Source organism: Gavia stellata, chromosome 5 (assembly GCF_030936135.1).
Source record: "Gavia stellata isolate bGavSte3 chromosome 5, bGavSte3.hap2, whole genome shotgun sequence".
NCBI lineage: Eukaryota > Metazoa > Chordata > Aves > Gaviiformes > Gaviidae > Gavia > Gavia stellata.
This window is the reverse complement of record NC_082598.1, coordinates 55,055,605-55,078,731: the sequence shown is the minus strand read 5'-3', so window position 1 is coordinate 55,078,731 and position 23,127 is coordinate 55,055,605. Positions and strand designations below refer to the sequence as shown.

At 38.6% G+C, this 23,127-nt stretch overlaps 1 protein-coding gene across 1 annotated transcript in view; it reads right to left on the bottom strand.

Annotated features, from left to right (window-relative positions):
- Positions 1 to 945: 945 nt before the first annotated feature.
- The window catches only part of METAP1 (methionyl aminopeptidase 1), a 29,314-nt gene continuing 7,132 nt past the window's right edge, over positions 946 to 23,127 (bottom strand). The window contains exons 2-11 of the mRNA XM_059818253.1: positions 19,783 to 19,834; positions 16,972 to 17,084; positions 15,567 to 15,627; positions 14,296 to 14,387; positions 13,525 to 13,608; positions 11,862 to 12,000; positions 8,333 to 8,464; positions 5,631 to 5,774; positions 3,204 to 3,269; positions 946 to 3,038 (exon numbers count right to left, since the gene is read on the bottom strand). Coding sequence (XP_059674236.1) covers positions 2,878 to 3,038; positions 3,204 to 3,269; positions 5,631 to 5,774; positions 8,333 to 8,464; positions 11,862 to 12,000; positions 13,525 to 13,608; positions 14,296 to 14,387; positions 15,567 to 15,627; positions 16,972 to 17,084; positions 19,783 to 19,834 — 1,044 coding nt within the window. The 3' untranslated portion in view covers positions 946 to 2,877. The remainder of the gene's footprint in view (positions 3,039 to 3,203; positions 3,270 to 5,630; positions 5,775 to 8,332; positions 8,465 to 11,861; positions 12,001 to 13,524; positions 13,609 to 14,295; positions 14,388 to 15,566; positions 15,628 to 16,971; positions 17,085 to 19,782; positions 19,835 to 23,127) is intronic.

Here is a 23,127-nt window from a genome sequence, read left to right as displayed (position 1 = left end):
GTAGCCTCTTTGAAGTTGCTCAGCTAACAAAGTTTGTTAGCTCATAAACACAAGAGCTTGTACCCCATTCTTGGTGATCAAGGTACTGTATTGAACTGTACCATCTTGACAACTGTAAGGGCTTCAATGGACAAAAAGTTTACACCAAATGACTGTAAACGTAGTCTGCTGGCTGTTATGTCAAATATACAGCTTGTCCTCTCTCCTTATGCTGTTACTTTTATTCAACATTAGCTGTCAAATCTCTACTGAACATTCATGTCAATTTGCAGAAACAGCATGAAAAGTTTCCACGCTCTCTTCTATGATAGTGAAGGGAAAATACTTTAAGAGACTGTTTCAGAACTAATTGCAGGATTGTGTTTTTGGCAAAAGTGTATACAGTTTCTAAAAATATCACTAGAAAGTAGATTTAAGTTGGTTTCGTTTAGTTTTTAAGTAGATGGCAACTTCTGTAAGGATCAAAAATGGATCATTTTCCAAATCTGGTCAGCACAAGTCTAACACGTAATGTTCAAGCAAAGTTACAGCTAGATAGGTGAAAAAATAGCCTTTCACAGTATTTTTATTACATGTTTTGTTCTGCAGGTTGATGTGCTATCTCACATTGAAAGAACTGGTGTAGGTGCTGACTAAGCTTTCCACTTGTTTAAAAATACTGTAGTAGTATGAACTCAGTATAAGCAGTTTTCATGCTGCGATTTCAATTTATAGGCAGAAACGCATAGCATCATCGATTACCTATATTAAAAACATCCAGTGTCAAATTTGCTTGTATTGGTGCAATGACAAAGAGGTATTCAAGTGGCACTTGTGCAGGTTTCAGAGTGATTTTTAACTGGTTGCATGCATCTACCAGTAGGGCTTGCACTAGTGCAAGCAAACCTGGATATAATTGAGAATGCTATGTCTGGTTTTGGATCACAAAAAAAAAAGTTATTTCTGTTAAAAGCAGCTGCAACTTTTATTTTATAGACCAAAAATTAAGCCCCCCCCCATCATACACACACATATAGAAAAGGCAAGACCGTTGTAACCATTCAAGTGAATGATATGGTGGGCAAACCTCCAGGACAGTCATCTCCTCAATACATTACATCTCACTCAACACAGGTAATTCCACTCAAGTACTACAGTCTGTTTTGTTAAAATCTATACACACACACGCATACGCACGCACACGCGCTCTATATGCATCATTTCAGGTCACTTTACTGCATAATTAAAAATAATAATAAAGGTAATGAAAACATCGCAATGATACTCTTACAGCAACAGAGGTCTGAGGCACTCAGGGCAAAGACGACATTTTCTGGCAAATTTGGTATTTGGTAGTACACGAGTCCAGTTCTATGAAGCACTAACCCCTTTCCCCCCACCTAAATTCTGCAGTGCCAAGGGGAGCCAAGGGTATGCAGTACCTCATATGCTTGGGTCTAATGTGGCAAAAAATTCACCAGACACCTTGTAAAAGGTGTATTTTATGCCCATGATTGTATGATTTAATGTCTGCATTGGTTTAACTATTTTTGCATTACAGTGGTGTAAGACTAAGTCTGCAATGGGGTCTGAAATTTTTTTCATTACAATTCAGAAGAAAAAATAAATTCCCTCAGCAGAGACACCAAAGATGATGGAAAGGAAGTGGGCATGGGAAAAGAAAGGGTAGAGAGAAGAGAGGCTTAATCAATCCCACACTCCTTAACATGACAGTTTCCAGCTCATCATGACCCGTTAACAGAAAGTAAAGGGGTGTATATCCTAACATTGCCCACTCCATACCCAGTCTGAAGGAAAAAGATCAGTTTTCATAGCTGCCCCCCTAAGACTTCCCAAAGCATGAAACTCACCTTAACTGAGGGGGAAAAAAATGACCTGTTTAAAAATTAGCAACAGTCTCACACTCAGACTTGTTTTGAGATACATACTCATTTCACTGTAAGTCTTGCAAATCCAATCCCTCACAGCTACTGTGGATGTACCTTTAAAAGATGCCCCACAGTTAACACACGCAGGGATCCCATGAATCGTGGGATCTTTTTGGTTCTTGTTTCATTCCTTTACCTAGGCAAGTCTGATACATCAGCTTCACCAAGCTTTTGGAGCAGGAGACTGCCTGCAAATACTGCTTCGCTGAGAAGCAGCTTATTCCAGGGAGCTGCATATAAGACAGAATTTATTAATTTTCCCTGTAGGAAGCCCATACTATCAAATCTCCAGCAAGATAAACAAGTCCTGCCATCGACACAGTGTGTCACCTACAGTCACAATCACCACAGAGGCCACCAACAGAGAGATGGGAACAGAATTAAAGGTAAGGGTAGCCTATTCTTGGCAACATGTGTGTCTTTCTCCCTTCTGCCCCCTTCTCAACTGATAAACAAACAAGGCCCAGCCCATTAGAACAGTATCTGCAGAAGCAGGAGCAAGTCTTTGGAACTAGAAATGCTTAAAATCTCAGGTGCCACTCACATACCAAGAGAGACAGGGCACACTGAAGTGGTGAGAAAAAACCTGGATCCCAAAATATCAAGTCCTAGTGGGAAAGGTTACCCACGCTTTTCTAGCTAATATCATGGCAGCAACAGAAGCAGTTGTGGGTCTAATTGGAAGAAAGGTGCTAAAGAGATAATTGAAGAAAAAAGAAAAATATAACATGAGTGTTGTAGGTACGAGGAATGCAGGAAATTCTTTAAATTCTTCTCTGCTTTTCCAGACATTGGGTCAGGTTCTTCAAGATATTCCTCTTATCTACAATCACTGAGAACAAAGTAAGTGATGAAATCTCTCTATTCTGTACTCTTTAAAAAAATGCATAGTACAGAGACAAAAAAAAAATATATGTATCGTTCAGATCCACCTGCTCAGTCTAGACTATCACTGGGACATGAAATGGGGACGAATACTATCCAGCCGCCGAGTCAAGATCTCACAGCCTGTATCAGTGACCAGAAGTGTGTGTTCAAACTGGGCAGATCGCTTTCCATCTCTTGTTACTGCAGTCCAACCATCAGGCCATGTTTCATCTTGCCAACCACCTAAAAACATAAATGATGACTTTTTGACTGTTTTTAAGTAACACGTATCAGTTCCCCAAAAAGAAAAAAAAAAATCTATCAACTATATAGAATGGAACCAGCATCCTATTCCATCACTAATAGTAAATAAGAGTAACCATTTTACTCTATTGCTAAATTGCTCACCTTCACAGATCATTGGCTCAATTGTAAATACATGACCTGGCTTCATGACTCCAACTGCCTTATTTTCTGCAATAAAATAAACACTCAAGTTAGAAAAAGTGATCCCATCTTAGTAAATGAATGAATCCTTGTCCTAGAAGAATACAGCAGGAATACTGTAAAGTCAGAAAAGCCCTTCAGAGATGACCCGCTCACTTGTGCATTTTTAATTCTACATTAAGATTTCCATTAGTTCTTTCCTTACTTAGTTCCCTCCTCCAACTCTGCCGTATTTACTCAAGAGGCTTAAAATTAATTGCTGTCTTTCTCTCCAACAACTGGAGTTCAACTCCAGTTCTATAAAAACACTGAAGAAATGTAATACAGGAATTTCTGCAGACTTCTATGATGAAAAATGTCATTAAAAAAATCAATAAAAATAAGAAGCACTTAAAATATTCAGAGAAGGCTTGAAACCTCTTAATTTGTTTCCACTGAACCATTATCTCCAATAACTTGTCAAAATGATAGCGTTTAAGTAATCCCATGATTCCATTTATGAAAGACACATTGCCCCCCTCATTACTCTGGGTAATGGGGTCATAGTAGTGTCAGGGTGATAATGCTGTATTTCTTTAGCTAATATAAAAAGGCAGAGAATTTCAAGGCATCCAGGACAATAATACTGTAACTTTTTGATGTTATACACACCAAAAATGTTTATGTAGAGGCACATGAACTGATGCACAGCACGTCTCTAGGAGTGTAGTTTGATAGAAGAAAAGCTTTAGCCCTTTTTCTCTGCCGTTTCACCTTGAATGGCAGTGCAGCTTAAACTGACGCAGCCTAGCATGTGAGAGCTGGAACAAACTCCAGTGTTGCACAGGAACCTTAGCTCCAAGCTACTTTGCTGCTGTAGACAATTTGCATCAATTCTTACATACGGATTCCCCATCCCCCAGTCTACTCTAATTGTGTAAATTTATTAAATTGTCTAAATCACATAGATGCTTTAAAAATCTCAGACACAACGGCAACCAGAACATTTTTCTTTTAGTTAAAGGGTCGTCTATCTCCATCATCTGCTGGTATTTCTTGCTCTCACCGCTTACATTTAAGTTTCTGGTCTTCTGCATCTGAACAAATTTTGTCCTTTATTCCCTGTAGTTTTCATGATTTTGTTAAATAATTTAAAGGCTTAATAATATGAGCTTTTTGCTTTTAAAAATCCTTTCATAGTAAGGCAGAAATAAGCAGCAGCTTTCATTTTTTTTTTCCTCCAAAAGGCTTTAAGTCCCTCAGGTCTTTCCACTTTGCTTTTGCTGTGAATCCGTATTTAAAAATATCGGACAAACCCAGCATCTTCCTTTTTGGGAACAGACATTTTGGCTCAATAAAAAAAAAAGAAAAGTAGTTCAACGTTCCCAACAGCCAGGAAAAACAGAAATTTCCTTTTTCTCAGATTGCATTTTAATGGGTATAAAATGCACTCCCCATCTCCAATTAATCCAGATTTTCGTCATTTTACATGACAAAAAGTAAATACCAGGAACTGATACCCTTCTATCCTGTGATTAATAGATTTTCTGTGTTGTCTGAAAAAATAACTCAGGGAAATGACGAAGTGGCAAGTCAGGCATTGCTAGATTATAATCTATAATGATAACCTGTGCTAAAGCTTGTTAGGAGATGGGAAGATGGAGGCATCTGTCAGGTCTGAGGAAATAAATGTCCTATCAGGGGAGCTTTGCAGCTGATGCGGGTGTGAACTGTTTGTCACTGCTTCATGATATTTATTCTACCCTCAGTTGTCCACTGGCACTTAAGCTTCTCTCCTTTGCCTCTGTGGACGCTGTTTCTTAGTCCCGCCGGCAAAAATTGTCATGGGGACATTGCCATTTCCAAAAACTGAAGCTGAGAACCTGGTGTTCCTCCCCTGCCACACACTACAAAGAAGTTTGCAGGAACACTGGATCACAACACTCAAAGAAAAGTGAAACATAGCAGGATCCAGATTCAACCACAACACCCGTCTATGCCATTCAAAAAGCCTTTTATTTACATCTGGAAATGGCAGTAAGTTTTTGCTTAGACCATCTAAGGATGGAAACATTTGCCTATTCATGTCAGACAAGAATTCCCAACTAATCCCTTAGACATCCATGCAAAAAACATTGAGCACTCACCCAGTACAGATGAGAGCTAACACTAACCATTAGTGTAGGCACAGATTGTCTCAGTATATAATATATTCACCTTATTTAGGTTCATAAAGCATGCTATGGTCTAGAGTTTAGAAAAAAAATATTTCACAAGTGCAAAAATGCTAACTTGATGACTGTCAGGCAACATGCTACTTGATTATAATATAATCAAGAAGTAAATTGGGTGTGTTCACTGCAAACCAATTCTTGTCTACAGGACAACCGAAGGCAAATGAATACTCACTGGCATAATGTGGCACGTTAGGGGCCGTATGGAAAAGTTTATGGATTCCATGCCCACAGTAGCTCCGAACCACTGAAAATCCATTTGCTTGAGCGTGTTTCTGAATTATGTTTCCCAGTTCTCTGTACCGAACACCAGGTTTTACTGCAAAATTAAAGAGATACAGATGGAAATTTACACAGCTTTCTTTCAACACAACTAACCATCAAACACCATTCAGCCTAACAGCTCTGTAGCACTCATGGCTTGTATGGCCATCTGTTCTAGTAGGCAAATTCCTATGATCATTTAATCCACCAAGTGTAAGAGAGCATAATAACATGAGAGAGGGAAGAAATGGTCTCATATAAAAGAGAAAATGAGAGAGAAAGAAGGAAACTCTTTCTTCACAAGAACACTACTTTCTTCTTTTCGTGAATATAAGTGCTCATATATTAAAAGGATGTTCAAGTTTAAAATTAAAGACAACAAAAGATTTTCAAAGTACTTGGTAACTTTGCACACCCAGAGTTGCAGTATTTCTTTCAATGAATTTATGAACTATATTTTCATATACACTTATCTCTCTACTACCATGTGAAAAGTGCACACAAATAAAGAGGAAAAATGATTATACGTGAAGGACCAAGAAGTTAAAAAAAAAGGACAAAACAGGTATCTCTACTCTTAGACAAGATTTTTAGGGGCAATGCTACATACAGCAAGTAAGAATGTTCATACACAGGACTAACTTTTTTGACAATCCTTTTAGGAAGTCTTAAAAGTTAAAGAGTTTGAATCAGATAAAAATGGTGTGAAAAATTCACTTTGACCACTTGGACAAGGGAGTAATAATACCATAAAAGCAACAATGCCTTATCCATCAGCTAATGAAGCTGCATACCAAAAGCAACCTTGCGCCGCTAAAAAGAAAAAAGAATGTAAATGCTATTTCAAGATCATTAACAACTCCCTGAACATATGCTGTTCCTTCAGGAGTTGGACGTTGTGTGGTTATGTGGAGCCATCTCAAGCAGAGTTCACGTACACAGCTAAAACTTTACGTGAAGCAAGCCATTTAGTTCAATCACCTGCTAATGTAAACAACAACAACTTAAATCAGTAAGCTGAATTTACAGAGAATAACAAGAAATTTAGATTACTGGAATGTGCATGCTTTTCCCACAATACAAAAAAAAGACATGGTGGGGAAGAGAGGAAAAGTTAATCTGTTAATTTTGTGCTAAATAGTTGTGAAGCAGTACCATCCCCTTCAGGCCTGACAATACCAAGCAACTCATCTCAATGCAGCAAGGAGCCCTCTGCTTCTCTCTCTCTTGTAACTCTCCTAGTTAGAACTCTGCTGGTCTAACGCCAAGAAATTAAGATGATTTAAACAGGGGAGAGGCAACTCTATTTAACAGCAGAGACACTTGCTGCTAGAATTCCTACTAGCAGGGGATGTCTAAAACCCATTAAAACCTGTTACAGCATCTAAAAAGTTAGTAAAGAGAAGTTATGCTGAGAATTTAAACCTCATTATAATGAACACAAAAGCTGAATTCTGTCACAGTTTGTACATCAAAGCCAGGATATGAAAGATAACAGACCACATATATAGCATTTGCTATGAAGTACAGGAGCAAAGATAAACATTACTCTGATTTAGCTCTGAAAAACAAAGCCGTCATTTCAGAATAGTAATCCCACATAAGTAGGTAATCTATATTCTTCACAGCTCAACTCTGCAGTATTTTCTTGATCACACAACAGATATGCAAGACATCATTCATATGGATTTTTGTCTTTTCAGCTTGGCTAGCTATCTCCCAATTATTAACCTAAGTAAGTTCATTATAACTTTTTTTTCATTTACTTTTGATTAAATGCAAGCTTAAAGCCTTCATGTATACCTTAAACTTCAGCCTGTACAGGCCATGAAGTGAGTAAATGTTATTGGGGATTCTAAGAAGCTGCAGGGTATATAAGATACAGACAATAGAAATATTGCCAGGGACTTGGAAGATTTTTGTTTTGTTTTCTCTAAGAGAACTTAGTATATTCCTTTGTGAATGAAGTTGAACGTGACATTCTCTAGCCACCTTTCTATCTCATTCTATGTCTCAATGAAGCTGTCCCGAGTTATATCTAAGCAACAAAATTAAAGTTCTGTGGGTACTGAAGGATATGGATCTGTCTTCTCTGGCACACTCCCACAGTTTAAAATCAAGAGCTCATAATTAGCTTTATGAAATAACCATAAGGTTTGGCAGGGGTGAAGAGATGTATTTAAGTGTTCAAACAGTGTTTTATCTTATCGGTTCATTGTGCAACACCATACAAATTATAAAAGTAGGATGCCATACTCTGGTTTTCCAAAACACACTATGTTCTTCACGTTCTCTAAACTCCTCAGATCAAGGATGTCTTACTCATCTCACTAACAGTCCACAAAGGCTGTTTCCATGTAAATATCACCATATGTGGATCAGCTCAGCATCAATTACATTTTCCTTGCCAACCCACATTTTAAATAGAAGTTGCAACCACCACCCACAGAACTGTGCCATTTGAAGAATCGCTGTATTATACATCATCTGCTGGTGATGCACACAACGCTTCTGTGTTCTACAACAGAAGTCACTCCAGGGTAATAGCAAATATGAGCACTCATGTTTGAGAATCAAAACTGTAACGCTTCAGGCCCTAGCCAAAGGGTTCACCTGCGTCGATGGCTTGCATTAGGCACTCGTAAGTTGTTTGGACAAGCCTCCTTGCACCCTCATCAACTTCTCCAACGTAAAATGTCTCGTTCAGATCTCCATGGTAGCCATTACGATAGACAGTAATATCCACTGCAAAGAATACCAGATATATTGTAGTATTAGCACTGTATTTCTCACTTCTTGTCTCTTGATTTGTGAAAGGATAAGCACACACATGTAAAAATGTAGTATTGTAATTGTGACATTTTAAGATTACTTTGGAAGAATTCCAGATGTAAACTCTTCCAGCAGAATCAATTCTCTCATGCTTATCCCGTAGGTTCTATAGAATTAATTGATAAGGTAGTGTTTCACTGGTCAACTGTTTGATTTAATAAAAAAAAAAAAAAAGGAAGGGAAAACCCCACACCAATGCAACACAGACACAGCAAGCTTATGATTGGTCTTCCAGGTAAATATAAAAACAGGAAAGAGAAGCTCTTCGCTCCATGGTGATTCACCTGGTTAAAATACTTCTTAGAATTTATCCCAGCACTAATAGGGGGAAATTAAATTTAAAAAGGTATGTAATAATGTTTTAAACTATATTTTAACTTCAGTAATTTCTCTGCACGTTTAGAATAATAAGTCACACCTTTGCAAAAACTGTAATGCCAAAACCCATTGCTTCCAGCCAAAAAGGTAAAATTTCTTGAATGTTAAATACACAGCAACTTTCCAATAATATTCCTGACTAAGAAAAATATACCAAATGACTTAAAACTTTTTCTTTTTTTTCTTTCAAATGGAAGAATTTAAACATTCAGTATCAGGCAAACAGCAAGAATGAGAAGGGCATGCTTAAACAACTGAGGTTTAGAAGAACATAACAAGAGTTCAGAATTATGTTGCAGCAATACTCTAACTTGTTTCCTTTGTGTATAAAGTTGGCTGTAAACTAAAAGTGATATAACTCATTCTTGAAAAATAGCAGCAGAAGTAGTTTTAATGAGAAAAAAAAATCTTTTTTAGTTTAACTCATTCCAAAGAAGAGATGCTTTTTTGGATTAAGAACATCCATACAAAATACTTGTTGCAAATAGTCCTTTTACAAAACATGGGAACAGGCCTACCAGCTTAGACATAGCTGTCATCTATTCTAGTATGCTGTCTCATAGCAGACAAGTAAAAAATTAAAACCTGCCATCATATAGTCATTATATATAGTAAAAACATGCAAAATATCCTAGATTTGCATATCAAGTTGACTTCCTGTGGTAGAATGTGTACTTGTGTATTTAACAGACTTTGTCAGTACTCTGGTAGGTCTAATAGCTGCTAGAGTACTAAAACCACTAGAATAGTTATTGAACTGCTATTCATGAAGAAATCCACATGCAGACCTCCTCACAGGTAAATAGCCATGAAGGAAACTGTACTGAGCAATAATACTTCAGGAATATGGTATACGAGCCACTTAGAGAGACCAGTACAACCTTGATAGGAAACACGGGGGGAAAAAAAAAACCACGTTGGTGTCAACAGCGAATCTGTACTGCTAGCAAACTTTTAAGAAAGAAATTAACACTGCCCAAAACCAATACTGCCTGTTGTGGATGCATGCACGTGCAGGGTTACACCATACTCGCCGCATGATTGCGTGAGACTACTGGAACATTTTGACCAGTGTACATATCTCCTAACATAACAACAGGAATGTATAGAAACCAGCACCCTGCTAACTTACCCAGATCAGTTTCTTGTGAACTGTATATCAGAGCTCCTTAGCACAGCGTCCAGACTACTTACTGCAGAGGCTACCTCTATAGGCCACATGATTACAAGTCTTTTCTCTGATGCTGCCAGATTTGGCCAGAACATCTCACTTTGCAGAGAAATCAGCTTTGCTCAAGAATCTGCTCCCAGGGAACAGTATGATAACAAAATGTTATGATGCCCTGCTCGGAGCAGGAGGTTGGACTAGATGTCACCTGCCAGTACCTTCCAGATGAGCTTTTCCTGCGATTCTAAAAACCTGTTTTGGACTCTGACATGGCCACCCCTTTGCTTCCAGCAGGCTAAAAAGTTGTAAGAGAAAGATGGGCCCTTCCCTCCATTGTTCACTGGGCACTGTCCCTCCAAAGTACTTTTTCTATCTCCTCCTTTGTACCCTGTTTTGTTCCTCCTTTTAAAGAGGCTTTTGAACCACTACCTTACCAAAAGGAAGCCTACAAGACTTGGAAGCCTTTTGAGCCCATGGGGAACGCACGTTCAATCACAAAACGTGGACTATTTTGTAACAGCTATAAAAGAGTAAACTAGCTCTTCCACATCAAAACAAAGCAGAAGGCTCAAGGCTTGGGCAAGTGCAGTCAGGGCAGGGATATGAACAAAGATATAACTAAACCCTCTTATAAAAGGTGGTTTTTAGTGCTGAGGTACAGCCTTGGCATGCAAACAGTGGAGAGGTAAGGCAGTGTGTAGATGAAGCCAACCAGCTTAACTGGGCTTCTTGGTTCGGACTCCAGCAACGCCAGAAAAGCCAGCAACAATAGAGAGCTGTGCAAAGGCATCATCTTTGAAATTAAAAAAAAGATGAAGTAGCTTTAGCTAAATGGTTACATGTACGCTACAGCTCAGAGCTATCAGCCAGACCAAACCTGACCTAGAAAGGGGCAGGAATCGTGAGGCTTGTTCTGAAAAGGCTGGTACCCACAGCACTGAGCTGTAGACTTAGCAGCTCTTATTGCATGTTAATATATATCAAATATCTGACAATCTGAAAGGATTCCAACCTGCTTCTAGAGGTAGGCCAAAACTTAGCATACGGTGGGTATTTATTTATGGATAAGAGAAAAGCAAACCAATGCAATAAACAAAGGTGCAAATGTTTGTACAAAACAAATGTCATTAGTTTTTACTGCCAAACCAAGAAAAAATGAATGAGAAAACAAAAAAATGTCAAGTAATGTATAAAAAGTATCCCTCACCACCCAAGAAGGCGTAAGTACCTTGAGTACCATGAATAAAAAGCAGCTGGTACTGTTAGGCTGCGAGATGCTCAAAAAAGGGGTATGTTTTTTAATACGCACCTATACAATGCCTCACCATTAGGATCCTTTACAGTCATCATAATCATCATATCTGTAGCAAAATCTTAAGGATCTAGAGCCATCTAATTAAGAATTCACACAGAACTAATCCAGTTGAATAATTCAATATACATTTTATTCATGATTTATACAGTCTGGAACAACTGGAACCTAGCCCACAAGTGGAATACTCAACTCAGGCACTACACTAATGCACAGACCAGGGTACAAGAATTATAAAGCTCTTAGAGTGGACCGAACTTTTGAAATTGGTTTATTAAATAAACTCATTAATTTAAATGTGTAAAGAGCAGAGGTTAATTAGTAAATGAGAACAAAAGCCTCTTTGAAGAAGCTATTCCAATCATGTTGCCTGCTAGTGAAACCTCACCTTACTGTATGGTTTAACTGGATAGAAGGTAGAGATGTAAAAGGTTAATTTTCACAGCACTTACCATTGACAATATCTCCCTCCTGCAACGGCCTCCTGTCAGGAATTCCATGACAGATCACTTCATTCACTGATGTACAACACGACTTAGGGAAATTATAATAATTCAGAGGGGAAGGATAGCAATTCCTTGCAATACAAGCCTAATTTAGAAAATACAATTTACACGTTACATTAGTAAGTTTTGTACGAAGAAAAAACGTATGCACAACAGCTTTACACAGTAAGAATGATAGGTTGAAAAGTAGTGACTCAAAAATAAGATTCTTCAAACATTTTTTGGCATTATGGTAATTTGTTACGCTTTGCATTTCTTACTACAAAGAAAGTAAAGCTACTTAATTTTGTTTCTACTCATTTTTATGTTCAACTATCAACGCTGAAATATTCAAGTTTAAAACAATGCATGGCAATATTTATACAGTTAAAAAACCAGCCATTTTCAATTACTATTTTTAAGTACCTGGTCTAAGACTAAGTATTTTTGCAAAAGACACAAGATAGACAAAATAACGTTTTGCACCACTCTTTCACCCCTAGCTTTAAAACCTTAAGCTGCTTCTTTTGCACTCACTCAAATAACCTTTTTGGGATTTTTGCAAAACTGAGACATAAATTTTAGATATACTTACATATACATACGTATAACACACTATGTGACATACTGAACAATCCTGGAAAAGTAATACTACGTTAACTTTATTTTAAAAAATAATACTGTTTTTAAAACTGCAAGGTAGCAATTAGGGGTATCAGTCAGTATCAATAATCTGCCATGCAAAAGTTTCCAAAAACTGCTGAGGAGGGATAACATCATTTTAAATCCTAGTTGTTCATATTGGACATTATGCTTAAGCAAATAAATTAGTGTTTAATGCAGCCCAACAGAAACCTCTGGCCTAACCAAACCACAGTAAGTTCCTTAGAATCTTGGCTCAACAGCTGCAAACGCAGATAAAAAGAACAGCAACCAGAAAGCTCTCTAACAAACTTAACTATACCAAAATCATTGCCTTCATCACAGCGCACGCAAGTATCCTCAGTTATCAGTTTACATGCCTTATAGAGAAGACAGCAAAGAAAAACAAAAATTACACGATTCAAATATCTATGAATAGTTAAACCAGGAAAATACTTGAACGTGTATTTCAAATACTTTGCTGGATTGTGGCTTTAGTTTGCCTGACTGCATCAAACATCTTGTTTCAATTCTCTCTCAGGTTCCTCAGTTCTGATTCCCAATCATAAATAATTAAACTTTCTCCTCTGTACATCTTAACCAATAAGACAGAGCACAAAAAGTCCATGGCCTACCTATGATGTTCTTTATATAATGGTATCTGTGGAGCAAAAAGGGTTTAGAAGAAAGGAAATTATATGATGTTAACCGAGAAAACAGGTGAAGAAACTTAGAGGGAATCTGAAGCTGGAAATCATGGAAGGAGCTGACACAGGGAGGGGCCCAGGAGTTCCTAACTTAGGGCTCATTTTGCACTGCAATGTATTTCTAACATCGGCACTACCCACGAGCTTCAAATTGGGAAACAGTTCAAAATAAAGAAAAGGAATTCATGCAACAACAAAGAAAACCACACAACAATCATTCACAAATAAAGAGAGAGAAGAAAGCACTTACAAACACCAGAAGAGCAATAAAATAACCTTACTAAATGGACCGCGTGATCAATTTCTTCAGTAGTTACACCTGCTTTCACCATCATGGCAGCAACATCCAATACTTCTCTAGCAAGCTGCAAAAGAAACAAAAGTACTAATTTAAAGTAAGACCAGGACTACTCCCTAGAAGATTAGCAACCCATTTTCTACAGCTACACTGAGATTGATAAGAAAGCTGGGTACATTTGGGCTCTAGGAAGACTTCAAGATGTCTACAAGTTATATTACTAAGCCACCTCTGTGAGATTTGAAAATAACCCAATTAAGATTTGGACCACAATTCCCCTGAATACCATAAACTTAAACCAGATTACCTAAATACATTTCAAAGTTTGACTTCAAGCACACAGACGTGATTACAGGTGAACAGCTCCTTTTCAAAAATTGTTCAGGATGGGGCTCTGTTTTGCTTTTTAGTTTTTACTTAGTACTAATTCTAGGAGCGGACAAAGTTCTGTTCTCATTTATGCACTATAAAATACATTCTTAACAGTAACAATGTTTCAGCCACAAATTATCTCACCAGTAACAACATAGCCAGAAAACAGGTAAAAATCATCTTTCTGCTTGCAAAATAGTTTACTGTGAATTGGGGGTCACAAGGAAAGAGCAAGAAAATACCAAATTTCCCAAACTATTTTTCAGTGCTCAAAACTGGTTTGAAAGTTTGTACTCTCGAATGTGCTGTCACAAACTGGTAAAATCACTATAAATTTTTACAGAATAAAGGCCCTTTGTAATGAAAACCAAAACTCCCTTACCCTACACACTACTCGCATCCCTTCTATATCCTCAGATGAGAGTATTTTTATTTGAGAGGTTCCTTTTAAAGCCTGTTCCGATTCGGACATTCCTGAAAAGAAAAAAGCAGAAAGAAAAACCACATTATATGGAGGAATGATTGCTACACATACCCAATCAAGGAACTCACTTAGCTTACCAATGGCAATAAAAGTACATAAGTTCTCATCACAGACTAAAGTAACAAACCCACCAAGTCACAGCATTATCATCATTACCTAGACTAATTTGAATTCATAAGCCTTCCACAATATCATAATGCCCACAGGTACTGAGGATGCCCGTTCACTTACTGCATAAAACCATCATATCCAGTTAGTCAAAATACAACCTTAAAAATCAGATTTATGGGGAAATTATTTTATTCATAGCAAAGTCTCTTGTTCTTTTTTCTTTTGTTTTTTTTTAGCTGCTTTGGAGATAATAAATAGTAATAAATAATATTATAAAGGAGCCATAAAGGATCATATAAGCTTGTGAATATCTCTAGTTACACTACTGCAATAATCAGCTGATGAAAACATGTAAATTCTTCCTAACAGATTCTGTGCAAGCTCAGTTTTATAGTTGAACAACCCCCTAGAAGACAGTATTTTGTGTTGGTTAGTTATTCTTTACAGAATGTAAATATTTAAAGAATGGCTGAAGATTTAAAAATAATTCTAACAGACTTTACAGCAGCTTTTTTGATAAATGCAAAGCACCAATACTGATATAAAAAGGGGAAAATACCAAAACAAACCAATAAGCAAGTAATTTTGAACATATTCCCGCTGTGTCCAAAAATAGCTGGGACCCACATATCAGTTTTCTTTTGGGGGTTGCTTACTGCAGTTTTGTTTGGTTTTGTCTATTTTATAACACATTTCCAACAAATGCACTGATGTCACTGAGAATGGCTCAGCAGAATTCACCTGTGACAACCAACTTATTGCTGTTTGTTATGAAGTTAACCACAGGACTAGGACTTGCATGGTTTTTTCCTTTTCTTCCCTGAATACCTTTGAAAGATAACACATTACAAACTTTGGACTTCCAAAAAATAGCTGTAGCCATTATTTCTGAAAAATCAGTAAGTTAATGTGGGGGAAGAAGAGATAGAGTGAGAGGAAAAGATAAAAGAAGAGGTTCCCTTCTCCAGTATCTCCTTCATGCTTTAAAGGCTTTTTCAATTGAAAGAAAAATAGAAAGCAAACATAACACTCCATAATTGTGATTTGTTTCAAGTTACCTAGCGGGTGATCAGCATAATCCGGTCTCTGAATATAACTTGGCACAGGTCTTGTTGGCGTCTAAATAAATCATAGTCAAAGCTGGTTAGGTTGCAAGAATACTTATGACAGTCATAAAAACAGAGACTCATGCAGCAAAATTGAATACAGTGAAATATGGCTAATTCCACTTAGAAAAAGTTGTAAAGTATGCAAACACTCCAGAACAGTTCCCGTTTTCATTTCTCAAATATTCTCCTGTTACTCTTTATTGCTTTCATATTATACAACCTCTAACAGCCAACGTCACAGCGTTGTAGAAATCAAACTTTTATGTGGCAAGTAGATGAAATTGGGTTTATAACATATTACCCCTGTTATATTGTAGTGTTTATTCTGCTACTTTCCAGACTGCAAATGCACTGGTTCCAAATACATCCTTCCTCTCTCTGGTTATTAGTGTCTGTTAGCAAGATTGTTATTTCTAATCATCACCCTAGTCATTAGCACATTTTATTATAGTTTCATTTGCATCAATCCTACAGCAGTCAGAAGACAAAAAAGCAAATGCTCAGTGATAACATTACTAAATTACTTGGCCAGCAACACATCCAGAACACCCTGTCTCCAATGACATTAACAAAAACACACGGGCTCAGGCTCTGTTAATCCGTTACAGGCTCATCAGAGAACAGACGGGGAAGACTCTAGAGAGGATGCCACAGGGGCAGCATTTCTAGCGCAGGCCAATTAGAAGAGATGCATGTAAATAAAATGCCATTATTCCTGTAAAGTCTTTGGCTTATTCCATGTACAAACTTGTACCAATTTAAAAATACAGCTATACTGAGGTCATCTTCTAAACCCACCTTTCACAGCTGAAGATATTACTGACTTCAGTTATTCTTCACCGCTCCACTGCTAGAGATTACTATAACCTCTGTTCCTTCAGCAGAGCTGTTCACCGGCTTACTCACCACATTATCTCAAACCACTTACATAAAATAATATAAACCCATTTATTTAAATTCTAAATTAATTCACCTGAGTTCTTCTGAAACAGACTGCTCCATTATTGGTGAGAACAGTAAACAGCTAGGAGAAGACATCATCTGAACTAGCAGCAGCTTTTTGCAGAAAAAATGTCAAAAAGCACAGGCAAAAGGTATCAGCTTAAGCCTGTTATTGATGCATGCTACCTCACAGGCACTTCCTTAATTTTAAGTATACCAAGAGCTAGATCATGTTAAATCAAGAAGAACCACAATAAGGAGACAGACATACATGTCCTTGCCACCAAGTTCATATTAATTAAGAAGCTTTCACCTCTCAGCTAAAATGTAGGAGGTAATCAGGTCAGGACTGGTGCATTAGTTGCTACAGAACATAGCACCGCTGGAGTACAAAGTGGCACTTATTGCTTACCAGTGGGTAGTGTGGCCTGAGTTTACCAGTGTATCGATAACCAGACCAGGGATTTGTGTTAACATCACCTTCCAGCATCCAAGAGGAAACTTCACGCTTAGCTTTTTCATCTTCTGAAAAGACAAAAAAAAAACCAACAACAAAAAAAATTGCAGCAGCAAAATCAATCCTACTAAGAACTGTGGGATCCAGAAAGTGACCTGGAAGTGTGTAAGTCTAGATTTGACTCTTTCTGGCATTTTAGATACTGATATATGAAAGCGTAAGTAGCAGTTATAATTTTGTATTGCCCTTAAGTTTTTCACATTCAAAATTCACATCCTGCCAACTCTATCTTTATTCAATAGCAAACTGGGGAATGTCAGGACAGCAGTACTGAATGCACAAATGAAGTGTAGTAATTATTTAAGTTGCTCTTCATTTGTAGTTCTAAAACATTGTTCTGTGCTTGTTTTCATTCTTGGGAAAAAACGTATTTCTACGGAAACACTCATTATCCCTTCAACTAACTCCTGCACTGTAGATGAATGTTCCTTTTCTCTGATTTCTCTTAGCATTCAGTGACAGAAATGACCTGGGGTGGGAAGGAGGGTATCCAACTGTTAGTTTCAATACATGGAGCCTGCTACCCCTCCAGATCTGATGGAGGGAGTGAGGGTGCTGCCACTTCTGCATTTCAGGACAGGCAGTGCGTGCACCTTACAAGATGGTCCCAAACTGCTGGAGGTTCCCGGCTCTCTCAATCCTGTGAAATTAACGTCTGACATGGTCCAGTGACTGACTTGATTCACAAATAACACAATCCTAATGGGGCAGATTTAAGGTGTTTACATAAAGGATTGAAGCAAGTAGATTGTGAGCATTACCAAAAGGCAAAATACTCGGAAAGAGGAGGCAAGGGCTAAGAAAGAGCACAGTAGCATTAATCTTTAACTCATAACCTGATAACTTAAGTTTGTTTTCTCTTTTTATATCTCACAAGAATGAAGAGATGGCAAAAGGTCTGCCATAGCAAGCCCTAACGTGAGTTCCTCAGAGTCTCTGTGGCTGACATCTGAGCCATCTGCTCACATGACATTCAGTTTAGATGAACCACTGAGAAATAATAATTTAAAAATCCAATGTTTTAATGAAGCAGTATTTTGGATTCCCTTGAGATGCTGCAGTAGTTTGTTGCATCGAGGTCTTGAGGGCTATCAGAACCAAGCTGGCTCAGCTTGGGCTCAGCAGTTACCCAGGAAGCCAACAAGATCTTGGATTTAGTGGAATCAAAAAAAATTGCTGTCAGATAAACAACAGCATTAGAGGACTGCACCAGAGGATTACTAGAATTACTAACAAAGACAGTTTCATATCCATGCAGGTACAAAGTAATAGGATACAGAATGCAAGTATGAACTATGAGACCCCTAACAGTGGGAAGGCAGAAAGAGGGAAAACATTTGCAATTGTGCTACTCCAGCCTATTTCTGTGCAACATTTATCATGGAAAAAGGAGTTTTATTGGGTTTTAGGTAAGGAGGAGATAAATGACTTGAAGATTTGACTTTCTGCCATGCCAGTTACTTTTTAATCCCACCTCCCTTTTCAGCAGGGCTTAATGAAGTTGGGCAGGGGGATGGAGAGGAGGAGGCAAGGGGGGCAGATTTTGGGTCTGCTCTCTCTTTTTATTAGCTTGGTTTTAAACTCAAGGATTATTTTTACTACTCAAGTAAGGGAGAATCTACCAGTCTACTAGTATTTCTGTGCCAGAGCTACCAGCTGTAACTAAAGCTGGTCTCTTCTCCCAAGTGAAGAGTGACAGGACTAGAGGAAATGGCCTCAAGTTGCGCCAGGGGAGGTTCAGGCTGGATATTAGGAAAAAGTTCTTTACTGAGAGAGTAGTGAAACATTGGAACGGGCTGCCCAGGGAGGTGGTAGAGTCACCCTCCCTGGAGGTATTCAAGGAGCGTGTGGATGTGGCTTTGTGGGATGTAGCTTGATGGACATGGTGCTGTGTGGTGTTGGGTGGGTTGGTTTTTGGTGTGTTGTGGCTTGTTGTTGTTGTGTGGTGGGGTTTTTTTTTTGCTTTTTTTTTTTCTTCAGGTTGGACTTGATGATCTTACAGGTCTTTTCCAACCGTAGTGATTCTGTGATTCTGTAAAGCATACAGATACTCATCACCTTCAGCTAAACTCAGCAAAATCCTAGCTACGATACATCCTCCTATCAATGGCTGCATCAGTGCACAAAAGCATTTTCCTTTTTTTCCCCCAAAGTGGGTCCGCCCCAAATGTACAGAACAGCTGCACTCTGACTGGCTCGCGTGCACTCCAGCAAGCATCTAATCACAAAGACTTCACAAGAACCTTTCCCACTTTACTGCCTTTTACTACATCAGACATCAAAATGCTATGATGGAATGAGCCTGGCAATGCCTTACAATAATCATCTATCATCATGCTCCTTGCCCTCTATTTCAGCATCCCTCTTTCTCTGTTCATATACCTGGCTATGTGTCTTAAGGAATACTTCATACAAATAGAAACCGGAACAGAAACAGATTTCTGTACCACTGTCTCTGAAATTTTACATAGATCTGCAGATTACCAGGAACTGGACAAAATTTCAGATACGCGGAATCCAGTACCAGATATCTTGGAAAAATCCATACCATTCTTAGACACAGAATCACAGAACAATTAAGGTTGGAAGGGACCTCTGGAGGTCATCTGGTCCAACCCCCTGCTCAAGCAGGCCCACCTAGAGATGGCTGCACAGGACAAAACAAATTCAAAACAATATTAAAAAGGATTAAAAAAATGTACTTACTTGCTTTCTTGTGTAATAACTTGTGAGTGGCCCAGCTTCCCTTAAAGCATTCCTAGAATTGCAAACAAAAAAAATATGTATTTTTAAGTATAATTATCCTGGACAGACATGCCATCCCCGCAAAATAGAGAAGCAACTGTATTTTAAAAGAAAACTAAGAGACAGATTTTATTAATCCTTGTAGCAACATGCAGTAAATGCTACTGTAACTGCTAGTCCTAACAATAGAAAATACTACATTCTGGTAGTCATTATGAGCCAGAAGAGACAGAAAGCATAGCTAAACAGACACACCCATCACAGTGAAACACACTGATCTAATCCCACCTACTAAATATTGTCCCCTTATCATTTTAATGAGTAACTAAACGCCATGGTTGCTCCAGGTTGGCTGAAACACTGTGCTGTTCATGGAAACACAGAGAGAAGAATTCTTCTGGTCTATCTCCATACCAGGTCTTACAGCATTGCAGTGGGCAGGTTGGTCCTCCCTTGGCTCCTACAAGAAGCCATCTCCTCCTGCTAATTGCACCCTTTCTGCCTCCTTCCCCAGCAGAGGAAAGCAACAAAGGCCAATCCGTATGGCCACTGGGGAACAAATGAAAGAGACTGGGGGGGGAAGGAAATAGGAAATTAAAAAAAAAAAAGAGAAAGTTGAAATGGAAATCGAGGAAAGAGTGAGTGTGAAGGAGTTTGCCTTTTTCTCTTCTTCCCAAGAACAAAACGAGCAGTTCGTGCGAGGAACAATGAATCAGCAAAGGGGCAGATGGGAATGGCTGGCAGCTGGAGAAGAATAAAGAAAGACTAAGATGAAGGAAAGACATGAAAAAAGGAGAGATTTAAGTAGAAAAGCTGCAGAAGGCAGCATTAAAGGCGATCCTTTAAGGTGCTAAGTAGGAAATTACTTGGTTTTGTAGCAGAAACTCTAATTCAATGGCTATGTGCACTCAAAACAACCATTAGGAAACAGCTAATTCCAATCATTTACAGTAACAGCTGAATTTCTGAATAAGGAGGCAGGAAGCCTCCTTTCCTTTATAAGGAAAGACAACACTAGTGCTGAATCATGGTCATAAAACTACCATCCAGAGCCAACAACTGATTCAACCTGAAGTATACAACACTCAACCAGTCCAAGACAACAGATCTGTAAACTAAGCCTGGTGTATAACATTCTACCCCTGCTTCACAGTTGCTATTTAGCAATCTTAACTGTCTACTCCAGTAGAGCCATCTTCTCCCCATTTTCTCATTAGCCTTGCAACCAGTAGTTATCAAATTGTATCCACAGGACCACAGTAAAGTGGTGCACAAGTATGCCTTACGTTCAAAGAGACGCCGTTGTGTGCTACTTCCCTCATTACCAAAACCAGTTGTTCATTGTCTTCTCCTATGCCATACACTTGAGGTTGCCACATTCTCTGGACTGGCACCTGACATGTCATGGTGCTACGTAATGGTCTGGGCAACAAGAGGCTTCGAAACCAACACTTCAGATTACCAGAGAGAATGTCTTTGAGCCAGCAGCGGAAGGTTTTACTGTCACACTTGCATAACCCACTGCATACACAGACCTTTGTGCTGCACTACTATCTATTTTCTGTTGGAGAGATGGGAGAAAAGGAGCACGTTTTAGCTGAGGCCTATTTTAAGAAAAAATAAAAAAGCTGAAAACCCTATTTCAAGGACACTAGGAGCACAAGTACAGTTTTAATCCCCTTTTAAACACCAGGCCTCTGTTCTGAAGCAGAAGAAGAAGGATTACAAAGCTAAGGACTTAGAGCAGCTACCAAATCTGCAAATCTAGAATCCACTTCTTGGGATATAAAGGAGCATTTGGGGAATGAAGACGTACATCAGCTGTGGTAACTACCAGCTGTAGTTCATTCTCTCTTTCCCCATGATATTTAGGGGCATATCCTCCAATGCCATTCCTTTCTCCGATGCCAACAGCCTTTCCTCTTTGCTGGCCCATAACCAGAGAACACCAGGGAAACACCGCACAGCTGGCAGTATCAAAACCTGACAGGCTCCGTTTTGGCTTTTTATTTCCTGCAGCTGTAAACAACCTAAGAGGATCCTGCATAAGGCTGCCGTATGTCTGAGTTTTCCCAAACATGTTTCCCAGATTTTACTTGCCCTCTATTTCCAGAGGAAGAGCAGCTCCATCAGAACTACTACAGCATCGCTCCAAACAAGCTGCTGTACACCGGGACATCCCAGACACGTACACTATATGCGCATCAACAACTGCAACAAGTACACACAGCAAGCCCGAAGCATTTTTGTAAGCACAGGCTATTACAGATGCAGGGTGCAATCAATGAATATCTCTATCTTGGTCTGACACTTTTGAAAGGCACTCAAAAGGATATGCTGCACATCCACCTACAACCCATGTATTTTGTGTAGGATCAGTCATACGCTTCCTGTAAGCACCCCACTTACGGGTACACACAAACTATTTATATTCAACAACTTACTGCACAAGCACTACATTGCACATGCCTGCAGAGCTCTGCCTTGGCAGTTCCAGATAAAAATATGGCAGCTGTCATCTCACAGGTTGGAGAATCATAGCTCTGGCGACAAAGCACTCCCAACGTCCCACTGCATACTGCAAACACCCTCACCTTCTCTACAGCGGACTTCTGACAAGCCGTGGAAGAAAGCCACTCTTTCTCTCCATCTGGGCAACTTTCTGAAGAATTTTCTGGAGAAAATTCTGCTTTTTGCTGAGCCTTCTCCTCTCAGCCTTCTGCTGAGACATTTACTTCAATCTTCCTATTAGCATTCCTGCCTCTAATGATTCTTCCATGTTCCTATGCCATATACAGATCAGGATAGAAATTTTTCAATGATTAAATAAACAAAATCCAGGAAAAAATATCCAGTGTGATTTTTCATATTAAAATGAAGACATTAAAGATTTTTTTTTCTTATACTGTTAGAAAAGGAACACATGACCTCGCATGGACATATTTGAAAACATTAATTAGCTTCAGGGGGAAAGTACACAGTTCATGTGAATTCAGCTTCAAGTTTCTTGGAAGACTTCCTGGATTTCATTTCAAACACTACATTACCCATTAGTTTGTCTGACATTAATATCTCCACCCTTCTCACCCAAAGTGTTTTTCTTTTTATTGCATGCGGTTTTAATATAGCAATCAAGAGAGACTTGGAAACACTGAAGAGGACCGTACAAGAAGAAAAGTCAAATGCATGACCAAAAAAAGGGCAGGGAACAGAGGGGTAATCCTCAATTTGTTCAGAACAATCTTGGGTATAACTGTTCTATCAGCAAGAAAAATACAATTGTGATTTTTAGACAGAGGCCATCAA